The sequence below is a fragment of the Myodes glareolus genome, chromosome 2, assembly GCF_982192425.1.
Source record: "Myodes glareolus chromosome 2, mMyoGla1.1, whole genome shotgun sequence".
In the NCBI taxonomy this organism is placed as follows: domain Eukaryota; kingdom Metazoa; phylum Chordata; class Mammalia; order Rodentia; family Cricetidae; genus Myodes; species Myodes glareolus.
Window position 1 is genome coordinate 91,806,707 of NC_142027.1, and position 15,242 is coordinate 91,821,948.

At 36.8% G+C, this 15,242-nt stretch overlaps 1 protein-coding gene across 1 annotated transcript in view; it reads left to right on the plus strand.

The window, feature by feature from the left end:
- Positions 1 to 6,053: 6,053 nt before the first annotated feature.
- LOC148123064 (vomeronasal type-2 receptor 26-like) overlaps positions 6,054 to 15,242 on the plus strand; it is a 68,964-nt gene continuing 59,775 nt past the window's right edge. The window contains exon 1 of the mRNA XM_087898005.1: positions 6,054 to 6,274. Coding sequence (XP_087754131.1) covers positions 6,054 to 6,274 — 221 coding nt within the window. The remainder of the gene's footprint in view (positions 6,275 to 15,242) is intronic.

A 15,242-nucleotide genomic window follows, 5' to 3' on the forward strand; every position in this document is an offset into this window, starting at 1 on the left:
AGATTTAGAGGATTGAGGGGTATCTGTGTTCCTTTTCTGGGTCCTCTTTGCTCCCCCCCCCAGGTTCAGGAAGTTGAACATCCAAACAGACAAGGCTCCCACAAAGCCCGTTCATGCAGGAGAATCAAAGCCCAGCGTCATTGTCCTGGGCTTCTCATTCAGCATCCACCATCAGCCACATTCAGAGAGTCCGGTTTGATCACATGCTCCATCAGTCTCATTCCAACTGGCATTGGTGATGTCCCATTAGATCTGTCCATCTCAGTGGGTGAGCGTACCCCTCATGGTCCTAACTTCCTTGCTCATGTCCTCCCTCCTTCTGCTCCTCATTAGGACCTTGGGAGCTCAGTCCAGTGCTCCAATGTGGGTCTCTGTCTCTATCTCCATCCAGCACCAGATGAAGGTTCTATGGTAATATGCAAGATATGCATCAGTGTGGCTATAAGACAAGGCCAGCTCAGGCATCCTTTCCTCTATATAGTAAAAATGGAAATTCTATATAGTAAAAATGGAAATTCTACCAAAAGCAATCTATAGATCCAATGCAATCCCCATCAAAATCCCAACAAAATTCATCACAGACCTTGAGAGAACAATAATCAACTTTATAAGGAAAATAAAAAAACCAGGATAGCCAAAACAATCCTATACAATAAAAGTACTTCCAGAGGCATTACCATTCCTGACTTCAAACTCTATTACAGAGCTACAGTAATGAAAACAGCTTGGTATTGACACAAAAACAGGGATGTTGACCAATGGAATCGAATCGAATCGAAGACCCAGATATTAATCCACAAACCTCTGAACACCTGATTTTCAACAAATGGCCTAAATTATACAATGGAAGAAAGAAAGCATCTTTAGAAATGGTACTGGCATAACTGGATGTCAAACTGTAGAAGAATGAAAATAGATCCATTTCTATCACCATGCACAAAACACAAGTCAAGTGGATTAAAGACCTCAATATTAATCTGACCACACTGAATCTGATAGAAGAGAACGTGCGAAGTAGTCTACAACACATGCGCACAGGAGACCTCTTCCTAACTATAACCCCAGTAGTACAGACAATAAGAGCAACAATGAATAAATGGGACCTCGTAAAACTGAGAAGCTTTTGTAAAGAAAAGGACACTGTCACTAAGACAAAAGGCAACGTACTGAATGGGAGAAGATTGTCACCAACCCCACATCAGACAAATGTCTGATCTCCGAAATATATAAAGAACTCAAGAAACTAAACTTTTAAATGCTAATTCACCCAATTAAAAAATGGCACTTGGTTTTGATTCTACTGCATGTACTGACTTTTTGGGAGCCTAATCTGTTTGGATGCACACCTTCTATCCTAGACCTAGATGGAGGGGTAATGGCCTTGGACTTCCCACAGGGCAGGGCACCCTGACTTCTCTTAAGACTGGAGAGGCAGGGGGAGTGGAGAGAATGAAAGGGAAATGGGAGGAGGGTAGGAGGTGGAAATTTTTAATAAACAAATAAATTTTTTAAAAAAGAAATAAAATTTGCACTCCCAAGCACTTACAGACTTTAAAAATATTTAGTTTTATTGAAGGTGGAAGTCACAAAATAATCCCAAACCAGTTCAGAATTATGAATAATAAAGGATTATTTATTTAGAGGAAACATATAGATCAGTGTCCTAGATAATAGTACTCTGCACGAACAGGTACAGAGTCTGGCAGCCTGAAGTGAGAGCTGGGAGTAAAAGAGCTAGCACAAGCTTTACAGCTTTGTTTACAGTATAAAAGCCCACGCCCAAGTGGGCTGATATCTTAAAGGCTCTTGGCTAAAAGAGCAAAAGCAGTTCCCATAGATTTTAGCCATAAACCCAGCCCTACACAAAGCACTAGAAGGAAAACTCCAACCCAAGGAAGTTGGCCACATCAACAAAAACACATACAATAGATGATCCCACAACAGCAACAGAAGGGAAAAATACACACAATAACATCACCAACAACAAAAACTAAAATAAAAGGAAATAGCAATCACTGATCATTAATATCTCTTAATATAAATGGTTTCAAAACACCCAGGAAGAGACAAAGGATGACAGATTGGATACAAAAACAGAATCCTTCCTTCTGCTGCATACAAGAAACACTCCTGAAGTTCAAAGACAGACATTACCTCAGAGGAAAGGGTTAGGAAAAAATATTCCAAGCAAATGGACCTAAGAAGCAAGTGAGTGTAGCTATCCTCATATCTAACAAAAAACAGACTTCAAAGTAAAATCAATCCAAAGAGACAAAGAAGGACATTTCTTACTAGTCATGGGAAAAAATCCATTAAGAGGAAATCTCAATACTGAACATCTGTGCCCAGAATACAAGTACACACTCATATATAAAAGAAAAGCTTAAATCACACATTAAATACCACACACTAATAGTAGGAGATTTCAACACTCTACTCTCAGCACAGGACAGGTCTGTCAGATAAAATATTTACAGAGAAATATGAGAACTAACAAATGTTATGACTCAAACTTAACAGAGATTTATAGAACATTCCATCCAAACATACAAGATTATTCCTACCCCTCAGCACCTCATGGAACCTTTTCAAATACTAACAACATACTAGGAAAAAGAAACAAACAAACAAAAAAAAACCTCAACAGTGAAAAAAAATTGGAATAAAATGGCTTAAAATTAGAATTCAACAGCAACACTAATTCCAGAAAGCCCACAAACACATAGAAATTAAACAATAAACACATGAAGCATCAATGGGTCAAGAAAGAAATAAGGAAAAAATTAAAGACTTCTTAAAATTCAATGAAAATAACCACAAAACATACTCAAAATTATGGAACACCATGAAAGCAGTGTTAAGAGAAAAGTTCATAACATTAAATACATTCATAAATAAGCTAGAAAAATGCCACACTAGTGAATTAAGAGAACATTTGAAAACTCTAGAACAAAAAGAAGCAAACTCACCCAGGAAAGCTAGATTGCAGAAATAATCAAATTGAGAACAGAAATCAACAAAATAGAAGCAATGAAAACAAGGAGACAAAGAGGTGGTTCTTCAAGAAAATCAACAAAATAGACAAGCCTCTACCAAACCAACCAAAAGGCAGGCAGTGAATATCTAAATTAACAAAATCAGAAATGAAAGGAGTCACATAATAACAGACATGGAAGAAATCCAAAGAATCATCAGGTCATATTTTGAAAACCTGTACTCCACAAAATTGGAAAACTTAAAGAAAATGGACAACTCTCTGGATAAATATCACATACCAAAATTAAATCAAGACCAGATGAGCAAATTAAATAGACCTATAACTGCTAAAGAAATAGAAACTGTCATCAAAAGTCTCCCAATCAATAAAAGCCCAAGACCAGATGATTTCAGCTCAGAATTCTACAAGATTTTCAAAGAAGAAATAATCCCAATGCTCCTCAAATTGTTCCACACAATAAAAACAGAAGGAAAATTGCCAAACCCTTTTTATGAGGCTATGATTACCCTGATAACCAAACCACATAAAGACATTACTAAGAAAGAGAATTACAGATCAAACTCATTCATGAACACTGATGCAAAAATACTCAATTAAATACTGGCAAATTGTATCCAAGAACACATCATTTGCAAGAAAATGGATGAAACTAAAAAAAAAACATCCTGAGTGAGGTAACCCAGAATGCAAAAGATGAGCATTATGTGGACCCACTAACAGGTGATTACTAGCTGAAAAGTCAAGGATAAGGAACCTACATTCTACAACCCCAGAGAAGTGAAGTAGCAAGGAGAACCCTAAGAGAAACATACATACATCCCCCTGGGAGGGGGAAATAAACAAGATCTCCTGAGAAAATTGAGAGTGTGGTATGGGGAGAATAGGCAGGGCAGAAGGGAAAAGAGTAGAAGAGGAGTGGGGAGGAGAACTAAAGGGAATGGGTTGGCCAAGATGGGTGAAGGGCACTGAAAGAGAACAAGGAAAGAGATATCTTGATTGAGGGAGCCATTATGAGCCAAGCAAAAAGCCTATATTAGAGAAATTCCCAGCAACACTCAAGGATGACCCCCACTAAGACTCTCAGCAAAATTAAAGATGTTGCCTGAACTGGCTTTGCTCTGCAGACTGATGAATATCTTAAATGTTGTCCTAGAACCTACACCCAGCAACTGATGGAGGCAGATGCAGAGAATTGCAGTGGAGCACTGGGCTGAACTCCCAAAGTTCAGACAAAAATAAGGAGGAGTGAAAATATCAGCAAAAAGGTTAAGACCGTATGGAGATACCCACTGAAGCAGTTTTCCTGAGCTAAAAGAAGTCTTCCAATACCATCCTGACATCAAGGGAGCCAGCACAGGACCAAATTAGGCCTTCTGAATGTGGATAAAAGTTGGATGGCTGGGGCAGAGTGTGGGGCCACTGATAGTGAGACCAGAATTTATCCCAACTGCTTGATGTGACTTTTGAGAACCTATTCTTTCTGGAAGGATATCTTGTTCAGTCTAGATACAGTCATTGGCCCTGCCTCAAAGCAATGTGCTATACTTATTTGAATCCCCATGGGAAGCCTAATCCTCTCTGAGGACTGGATGTAGGGTGGGATAAGGTTGGGAAGGAGGGGAAAGGTGAAGGCACCATGAAGAGGGGAAGGCATGGGAAATGGATTTGACATGTACAATGAAAAAAGATAGATTTTTAAAATGAATTAAAATAAAAATTGTTTTGTTTTATGCTATATTATAATTAGCAGAAGTGTATAATGAAAGGATGAAATTATTTCTAAAGCAAGAGTATTTCTGTAGTTTTGATATAAGGATAATTTCAGCCTCATAAAAAGAGTTTGGCAAAGTTCCTTCTGTTTCTATTATGTGGAACACATTGAGGAGTATAGATATTAGCTCTTCTATGAAGTTCTGGTAGAATTCTGCACTGAAACCACCTTGCCCTGAACTTTTTTTGGAACCCATTCTCTTTGGATGGATAATTTGATCAGCCTACTTTGAACCTTCCACAAAACAATGTGCCTTATCTCTTTGAGGAGTGGATGGGGTGTGTTGAGCAGGAAAAATGGAAGGAATGGGAGGAGTAGAGGGAGGAGGAACTGGGACTGGTATGTAAAATAAAAAAGTTTGTTTATTTTGAAAAATAAATAAAGTAAATAAAAGAGTATTTCGGATAGGTGGTAATACAAAAAAGAAGAAATGTCAAGATGAAGAATTATTCTATTGGTTGATTTTTTACAAGTGTACTTGGGAGGAGCTGTACCAGAGTGAAATTAAAAGCAGAACAAAGATTACTGATTGGAAACCTTAATACTGTGAAAGGATGAGATGAGAAATTTTTATGTACTTGTCTGGAATGTGGAAAAAATTTCTACATCTTTACAATCATTGCTACAAGGAGAAGAGAGCAGATCAGAGAGGAAGGATAGAAATGAGGTCAGTGTGCCTGTGAATGCCAGACACTAAAAACCGACATCACCACTTCACATTCATATGAAAGTATTGTATGAAATATTTCAGTGTTTGCAATATGGAGTCCAACTACTGATTTGTCTCTTATCTGTTCACACTTCTATGTGTCTTTCAAAACAGCAATCCAAATCAAACAAGCTGGACCTACAATTCTTTCTCATGCTATGATGCTCTCCAAAGTCACTGTGGATGATTATGAAATCACAGAGGTAGGGAACTAAGGAACAAAACAAACATGTTTTTCCCCAGCATAGAAGATGCAGGTGCAGAGGCCAAGGGCAATGAGATCCCCAGAGCACATGTATGAGAGTGAAAAGCAAGAAAAGCCAGTGCATTTATGGTCACTCTGATTAGTTAGAGGAGAATGTCAATACTCTCACCCTCGGTTTTATGGACTTTCTTCTATCTGTGTCCTTGTCTGGCATAAGAACCATAGACTATGCAACATCAGGAACAAGCTGTAGCTAACAGAGTCTTCTCGGACACTGTCAAGGTCTAATCCTGTTCCATGAACAAAGCCAATAACCTTTATGGATCAGCCTAGTTGCAGGGCATTGTCTCTGTGTGGTGCATATGCTGATATGTCTCATCCTTTGCTTTGCCTCTTCCTACTCCTGCAATCTATGTTTGCATTAATGAGAATAACTAATCAGAAGTGTTTGGAGTATGGGAAGCCTGCCACATACATGAAGGCTGACATAATCCTAGGTGCATTTATCCCCATTTACTTCACAAAAGATGGACCCAAGGAAATCCAGATATTTTTTGAGACAAAACAGAATCCACAATCTGTACGCTTAATGTAAGTACTTGTGCCACTGTGATAAGGAGGTTCTAACTGGATACAGTGCATGCTCATCTGTGCACATATAATTCTTTTAAGAATAATGAACTGTATGCACAGAAATGTGAAACTCAGTTGCCAACTTTCCACATTCATTATGCTTCTAGAGATCTTTACTCTCCTCTTCTTTATTTCTCTAGTCAAACAGAGATCAAATAGGGAAATCAACTACTTTTGTGTCTGTTCATACTTTGAGTTCATGGTAAGGCTTATATTATTTTCACAGATTGTCTTTAATGTATCAGGAGAGGTTGCACCCTGTTCATATATCTTTTGGGAATCTAAATGTGTTGTTTGAATGTTTGTTTCTTTCTACAGACTTGAAAAGTTTCTGCTAAATCCCCATATCTTTAGTGCCCACCTTACCATTTTTATCTTATATGTCCTTGTATTTGTTTGTTTAAGTATCTCAGATTTGGACATTGTGATCATGTTTATTACTTATTTAATTCTCATTGACATTTTAATGCAGTGTCTGAAAATCACATCCTTTATGTTTGATATTCTGTTTTCTGCTTAGTCAGTGCTGCTGGAGTCACTTTCCTCTGAGTTTTTATTGGCAGTTTCTTGATTTTTTTATTTAGAACATTTCTATTGCTTCTTCTCCTAACCCAGATTCTCAATTTCTTTTTAGGATTTGACTTTTTGGTACTGAGTCTTTGTTATCCATGAGTTTTTTACTCACCCCTCAGCCATTGTGCTCCTGTACTGTGTTGTATTTGTCTCAATGCCCAGTTGAATTCACTTGCTTGTTTATATCTTCTTTTAGGTCATCCATCTTTTTACTTTTTGAACTAGCAATCTGACATTTGACCTTTCTGAATGTTTTTGAGTTCATTTTTGGTTAGTTATCATATTGTGCCATAGTTATTTGGTCTTGCTTTTTAGTGATTCCTGCTGTTTGTTTCTATTGTTGCTATAAGCAGTACCTTTATTCATTTGAGCATCAATTACACATTTGGATGATCCTATACTAAGAAGTTTCTCCTCAAATGTTCAGCCTATTCATTGCTGTGTAAGAAGGAAACAAACATCCAGGTCCATATGCCTAGTACTTGTGGTGTTATGGAATATGTGAAGAAAAACTACTAGATGCTAGATTTATTTGGCACTTATAGTACTCTTAGGAATGCTTTCACTGGATGGACGGGCTGCAGGTCAGTAGACCACTACTGCAGGAGATGGAAGGAGTTCCAAGACCAGGAGGAGAGGCAGTGGACAGGAAAGCTTTAACTTTAACTGACATCAGTTCCTTTCTGGAGTCTGCCTGATGTAGCATAGTTGAATTGAAGTCACAACTCACTGAATCTTACATTAATTTGTTTTAGTTTACAGATAAAGATGAAAGACTTAGATATATTAACATCTCCACTCTCTGTAATCTGTACTGAAACCTCATTGTAGAAGAAGCAGTTAGCCAGTGTCTATAAATAGTGATGCAGACTCGTGATTTAGAGCCATATAAAAGTTTGGTGATTCAAAGGGGGATACAAATATGAACACTCTTTCCCTGTTACCTCTGTACAGTTTTATATATGTATGTCAGATAAGTATGTGGCACGAGAAACAATTTAAAGTCTTGTTTAGAAAACAATGAAAGAAAATTAAAAATTTTGTGCATTGACTATGAAAATAGTAGGTAGTACTTCACCAAGGCTAGATTAATAGCTTATCAGAACTCCACTGATTAATATGATAAAACTCTGTATGTTAGAAATCTTTAAGTTTCATTTTCATATATCTTAGATCATAGACCTTTGCAACTTGCGTCTACCTACATTAAATCATTTTTCTAACTCTCAAAAGTAACATCAACTTCAAACTTATTTCCATCCAATCTTTTACCATGAGTCTGATATGATTGACTTATAGGAGCTGTAATTCAAAAGAAGGTTCTTTAAAATAAAAGAATAGTAAAAAGTATATTTGTTTCTAGTAATAACATGATAGTTTCAGTTTGATTTTCAATTGAACTGGTATGAGACTATCTTTTTCAGTGTTAGGTCTGTCAGTAAGGCAACCCTGTCTGTGAGTCTGCCTTTTTCAGCAGACTATCTATTTGTTGTAGGATATAACAAGACCTGCCTTATGTATATGACATAGACTGACCATGCAACTGCAGCCTTGTTGGGAGGAGCTGGGTCGGACTGCTTGCTGCTGCTAAATTTATAAAGTTGAAACTTGCTGTCAACACTATCACAGATCTGAGAAGGATAAATGTGAGCAGGAAGTATAATCTAAATTGCCTCTCTATCGGGTAAAATGACACAGACTTACCTGATACTGGGGCAACCAGCTGAGATCTTCATATGATTTCAGTGTCTTTGTTGGGAGCAGAGATTATCATCTTCAGATGCCACATGAGACACCATTGGACTTTGGTTGCCACACAGGACAGCATCAGCCTTCAACCACTGGACTCTTGAGATTTCAGAAATGTTTCTATGGAGGAGGAAGTTGAGGCAACTGACCTACATTGCCAAGGCAGAGTGGGACATTCAACACCACAGTGTTCACAGTTTGTGAAGGGACCAGGTGGTGGGTGAGACATGTGCCAGCTCTTGACCCAGTGGTCGGCATTAGCACAACTGAGGTAATATCCAGGTGGAGTCTGCATTTTTCATGTGATTTGTGGATAGCCTCAACTACAGATTCCAGAAGCCGGTATTTTTGTTTATAAGGTAAAGTCTTTTTATTAAGTACCTTAACTGCCATGTTCAGCAGATCTCTCTAAGGGGGTTGAGGGACATCATCTAATTTATTAACTATATCTGATTTTAAACAAACTTTATTTCTTTCTAGTTTCTTGCTTCAGACTTGTCACTAAAAGCATAAGCAGAAGGCTAAAGCTTGTCCCTCTGTAAGTGAAATACATTTGTAATCATAACCAAAACAAGGCTCTGAGCATGGTAAAGAAGACGATCATTTATAAAGTGACTGACCATTAGCTTGCATGTCTTAATTATCTTCTACAGTTTACAACAAGTTGGTAGCTTTTATAAGAATAGAATTTTACAGTTTCATCTCTGTTATGTGAGCCTTATAATTTTGAAGATTTAATTGAAGCCCCTTTCTGGGAAGTGGTGGTACATGACTTTAATCCCAGCACGAAGGTGGCAGAGGCAGTTGGATCTCTGTGAGTTCGAGGTCAGCATGGTCTACAAGAGCTAGTTTCAGGAGAGGTACCAAAGCTACACAGAGAAACCCTGCTTTGACAAACCAAAGGGGGAAAAAAGACTCTTTGGTATCAAAATCTTGAAGAATATAGTTAACAGAACGTCTGGGAACATGACGTCATGATCATTCATAGTGTAACTTTACAGAATATCTGTTTCTTATATGACATATTTTATTCAAATAGCTAAAGATTAACAAAGTTATCAAATACAAGAAGGGTATGCATGCATCTTTGAGTCAGTTTCTGCTAGTCTGGATAGAATTTAGGAATTTCTAAACTTTATCTAACGTAACTTATTCATTAAATACATATTGTTCTTATCTATATTGTCTAGATTCCTAGTGTTGGACACAGCAATGGCAAAGGTGATCTGACATATATATATATATATATATATATATATATATATATGTTTCTTTTATCATAAATAGGCTATTAGAACCTTAGCAATCATAAATCATCTTCAAACTTTTCCTGTTATCAAGTTCTTTCCTCCACAAACAAGAATTAAATCAAATGATATGTGAAGTATGCTGTGTCGTATCTTTTTCTAAACAAGAGTAGAATTCAAGTCACAAATAAGCATATTCCATATTTTTTAACTCTCAAGTATTTCTTTTTTCAGTTTTTTATTGATTTTTATTCAGTTTTACATTTTAGTCGGCTCCCCTAACTGCCTCTCCCCTCCCCCTTCAAACCTTGCCCAAGGTTCCCATGCTCCCAATTTACTTAGGAGATCTTGTCTTTTTCTACTTCCCATGTACGTTAGATCTATTTAAGTCTCTCTTAGCATCTTCATTGTTGTCTAACTTCTCTGGGATTGTGATTTGTAGGCCGGTTTTCTTTGCTTTGTGTTTAAAAACCACCTATGCGTGACTACATGTGATAATTGTCTTTCAGTGTCCGGGTTATCTCACTCAAAATAATGCTTTCTAGATCCATCCATTTTCCTGCAAAATTCAAGATGTTGTTATTTTTCTGTTGTGTAGTACTCCATTGTGTAAATGCATCATGTTTTCATTATGCATTCTTCAGTTGAGGGGCATTTAGGTTGTTTCCAGGTTCTGGCTATAACAAAAATGTTGCTATGAACATAGTTGAGCACATGTCCTCATGACATGGTTGAGTATCCTTTGGATATATACCCAAAGTGGTATGACTGGGTATTGGGGAAGGGTGTTTATTAATATTATGAGAAATCACCACACTTACATTCAAAGGGACTGTACCACCTTGCATTCCCACCAGCAATGTGGAAGTGTTTCCCTTTCCACACAACCCCTCCTGTAGAAGTTGTCTTCAGTGTTTTTGATCTTGGCCATTTTTACAGTTGTAAGATGAAATATCAGAGCTGTTTTGATTTGCATTCCTCTTATGACTAAGGATGTTGAGCATTTCCTTAAGTGTCTTTCACTCATTGTAGATTCCTCTAAAGTGTTGAGAGTTCTCTGTTTAAGCCTGTGCTCCATTTTTTTGTTGGATTATGTGTTCTTTTGATGATCTATTTCTTGAGATCTTTGTACATTTTGGAAATCAGATCTCTGTCTGATGTGGGGTTAGTGAAGATCTTTTCCCATTCTGTAAGCTGTTGTTTTGTCTTGTTGACTGTATCTTTTGCTTTACAGAAGATTTTCAGTTTCAAGAGGTTTCATTACTTGTATCTCTCAGTGTCTGTGCTTCTTGGGTTATATTTCAGAAGTGGTCTCCTCTTCCAATTCTTTCAAGTGTACTTCCCACTTTCTCTTCTATGAGTTTCAGTGTGGCTGGCCTTATGTTGAGGTCTTTAATCCATTTGGACCTGAGTTTTGTGCATGGTGATAGATATGGGTCTATTTTCATTCTTCTACATGTTGATATCCAGTTATGCCAGCAACACTTGTTAAATATGCTTTCTTTTGCCATTTTATATTTCTTGCTTCTTTGTCAAAATCAAGTGTTCAAAGGTGTGTTGATTAATATCTGGGTCTTCTATTATGTTCCATTGTTCCTCCTGTCTGTTCTTATGCCAGTATCAGGTTGTTTTCAGTACTATAGCTCTGCAATAGAATTTGATTTCAGCTCAGAACTCTACAAGACTGTCAAAGAAGAACCAATATCAATACGATTCAAATTATTCCACACAATAGAAAGAGAAGAAACAATGTCAAACTCTTTTTATGAGACTACAATTACCCTGATAGTTAAACTACAGGAAGACATTACTAAGAATAATTATAGACCAATATCACTCATGAACATTGATGCAAAATTACTAAATAAAATACTGGCAAACTGAATCCAAGAACACATCAGAACCATCATCCACCATGATCAAGTTGACTTCATCCCAGAGAAGCAGGGATGGTTCAACATAGAAAATCTGTCAATGTAATCCACCATATAAACAAACTAAAAAATAAAAACCACAGGATCATCTCATCGAATGCCAAAAAAGCTTTCGACAAAATATAGGATCACTTCATGATAAAGGTCTTGGAGACAGCAGGGATACAAGAAACATACCTAAACATAATAAGCACAATATACAGCAAGCCAACAGCCAACTTCAAACTAAATGGAGAGAAACTCCCAGTGAATACATTGAAATTGGGAACAAGACAAGGTTGTCCACTCTCTCCCTTTCTATTCAATATAATTCTTGAGGTCCTAGCTAGAGCAATAAGACACCAAAAGGAGATCAAGGGGTACAAATCAGAAAAGAGGAAGTCAAACTCTCACTGTTTGCTGATGATATGATAGTTTACATAAGCAATCCCAAAAATTCTACCAAGAAATTTCTATAACTCATAAACACTTTCAGTAATGTAGCAGGAAACAAGATTAACTCAAAGAATCAGTAGCCCTCCTGTACACAGATGTTAAAAGGGCTGGGGAAGAAATCAGAAAACAACACCCTTCACAATAGCCACAAATAGCATAACATATCTCAGAGAAACTCTAACCAAACAAGTGGAATAGTTGTATGACAAGAACTCTAAATCTTTGAAGAAAAAAATTGAAAAAAACACCAAAAAATAGAAAAATCTTCCATGTTCTTGGGTAGGCAGAATTAACATAGTAAAAATGGCAGTCTTACCAAAAGCAATCTACAGATTCAACGCAATGCCCAACATAATCTCAGAAAAATTCTTCATAGACCTAGAAAGAACAGGACTCAACTTCATATGGAAAAGCAAAACACCCAAGATAACCAAAATAATCCTTTACAATAAAAGAACATCTGGAGGCATCACAATCCCAGACTTCATGTTTTACTACAAAGTTTTTTGGTTTCAATATTTAACCTGAATTTTTGTTTCAGATTTTCAGATTTTTAAACTATACTCAGTGAATTTACAAATACATACTACAAAACTTTTAGAAAATAGTCATCCAAATCTTAAGGTAAATACTTCTCAAAAGTTTTAGGTCTATAAGAGAGGACAGAAGATTAGCAGCCATAAACCCTACTGCAAAAAAAATTTTTAGAAATATTTAAACATACAGTGTCTTTTACATTTTTGCTATCGTCCTTGTTATAGATTCAGGTAGCAAATTTGACACAGGACAGATTTGAATGAAACTTTTAAGCAGCATACTCAGGTCTGAAGGAAGGGACTAAAACCCAGAGCCAGATCAACTTCTTTATCGAATACATCAGAATAAAACAGTTTTTATTATTGTGTGTAGTGCAAAGATATTTGAATCTCTGTAAAACTGTTTCAGTGATCAGAGGAAAGGACAAGAACAGCAGAGAGGAGAGAAGAATCCATGAGATGGCAAGAGCAGGGAACAAAGAAAACACAGATGTAAGAGATTTTGAGAATAAAAAGCAGAAAGATTTTGGAATTAAGGGACTTTGGGATCATATGCTTGTGAAGTGTAGAAAATTGTTACAATTTGGGGGCTTTTGGAAATTCAGAGTGCCATCTTTTTCTATTGAGCAATCCTCATGAAAATCCATTTGCAATTAGACAACTAGTATTAAAGAAAACTCTAAATCTGAGAAGGAAAAAAGATCAGATAAGGCACATGAAAGTATGCAGAGCAAGCTCAAGGAGTAAGCAAAGAACATGTTTGGAGGGAGAGGAAGTAAGGCAGAGAGAAGCATAAGTTTCCTGGATTTGTCATGAAGTCTGAGAAATTTGTCAGAGGGAAATGTCCCAAATCACAAAGGAGCAGTATCCCTTTCCCTGAGATGAGTGCCCAATAGGAAAAGAGAAACTACCTCGTGCACAGGCTAAAACTCTCTAAATAACCCATTCACTCACATGTCAGTGCTGAATGGTTTCAACACTATATCTGAAAAAAGTTCTCACTTGATCCAAAACCAGAGAAGTTGGGACAATAGGAACTAGTGGAACCAATGTCTTATCAACAAACATTGACTTAACTATTGATAAAACAAAGAATCCAATTTAAAACACATGGACCTAAACTGAGAATTCAGTTTAGTGACTGAGAAAGAAAATAAATACGCTCCAAGTTGTTTAGCAATTACTGAAATACAAATCAAATCTTCTATGATATTTTATATTTCCCATGAATATAAAGTACATCAAATACTGGAATATATGTGAGTGAATGGGATTAAAAAATGGTAAGCCCTTTGAAAATTAGTGTGGAGGATTTCTAAAAGTGTGGAAAGATATCTACACATTTCTCTATGTCTATCAGTCCTGGGCATATGTATAAATGACTGTTTATCCTACTGTCGAAATTCTTGGTCGTCTCTGTTCATTGTTGCTCTATTCACAATAGCCTTGAAATAGAAGCAGCCTCAATGTCAATTAACTGATAAATGGATATTTTAACTGTGGTACATGTAAACAACTAAATTTTACTTGGCAACAAAGACAAATAGAATTATGGAAACTGCATGTAAAGGATGGAGCTGGAATTACCACTCTGTATGAGGTAACCCAGACACAATAGGACAAAGTAAAATGCTTTCTCTCATATGCAGATGCTAGCTTTGAATCTTCAGGGTCTCTACTTAACTGGACTACACATATTAGCCAGGAAACTACTAAGGTGCAAAGGAGAGGGGATTTCACTAACAGGGAAATAGAACACATGTGGTGTGAAGAGGGGGACGGAAATAGTGGAGCATGAAGGGTTAAGTAGCAAGTGATGGGAGAGCAGACCAGAGGGAGTGTGTGAAGGAAAAACTAACTCTAAGACATTGGAGAAAGCTTATGGAACTGTACTACTATAGAAACTTCAAAATACATATACATACATATAAAGCATTTAAATGGGGTTACTATATAACTGGGGGAGAATACCCCTCCCAAAGTCATGAAATATTAAGCAAAAGGACAAGTGCTGTGTATGATTTAAGTGTCTTAAGTTGTTTGTAAATATTTGTCCTTATGCACACAAACATTACCAGTTATTTCCTTTGTTCTTGGTTACCCTCCAGAATTTGATGACAGGACCTGTTTAATGAGAGCAACACATAGTTGAGTCACAGGACATGGAGTAATTAAGCTGTGGCTAACATAGAAATTTCATTCATACCTGCTAGAATCCACATTCATAAAAAGTTTTCTACACATTAATAAAAAACGTAATAATCTGTCTAACATACCAACAATCCCTGAAACCTACAAGTATGTCAGGCAGAACAAGATATGCCCACTGATGATATATCTTTATACTGGCATTAATATTATGGGAGTAACCCACAAAGTTCTTTTCAGATTTAAGTTCAGTTCCACGAGGAATATACCATGATCCAGTGACCTAAATAACTGTGGTTAATTA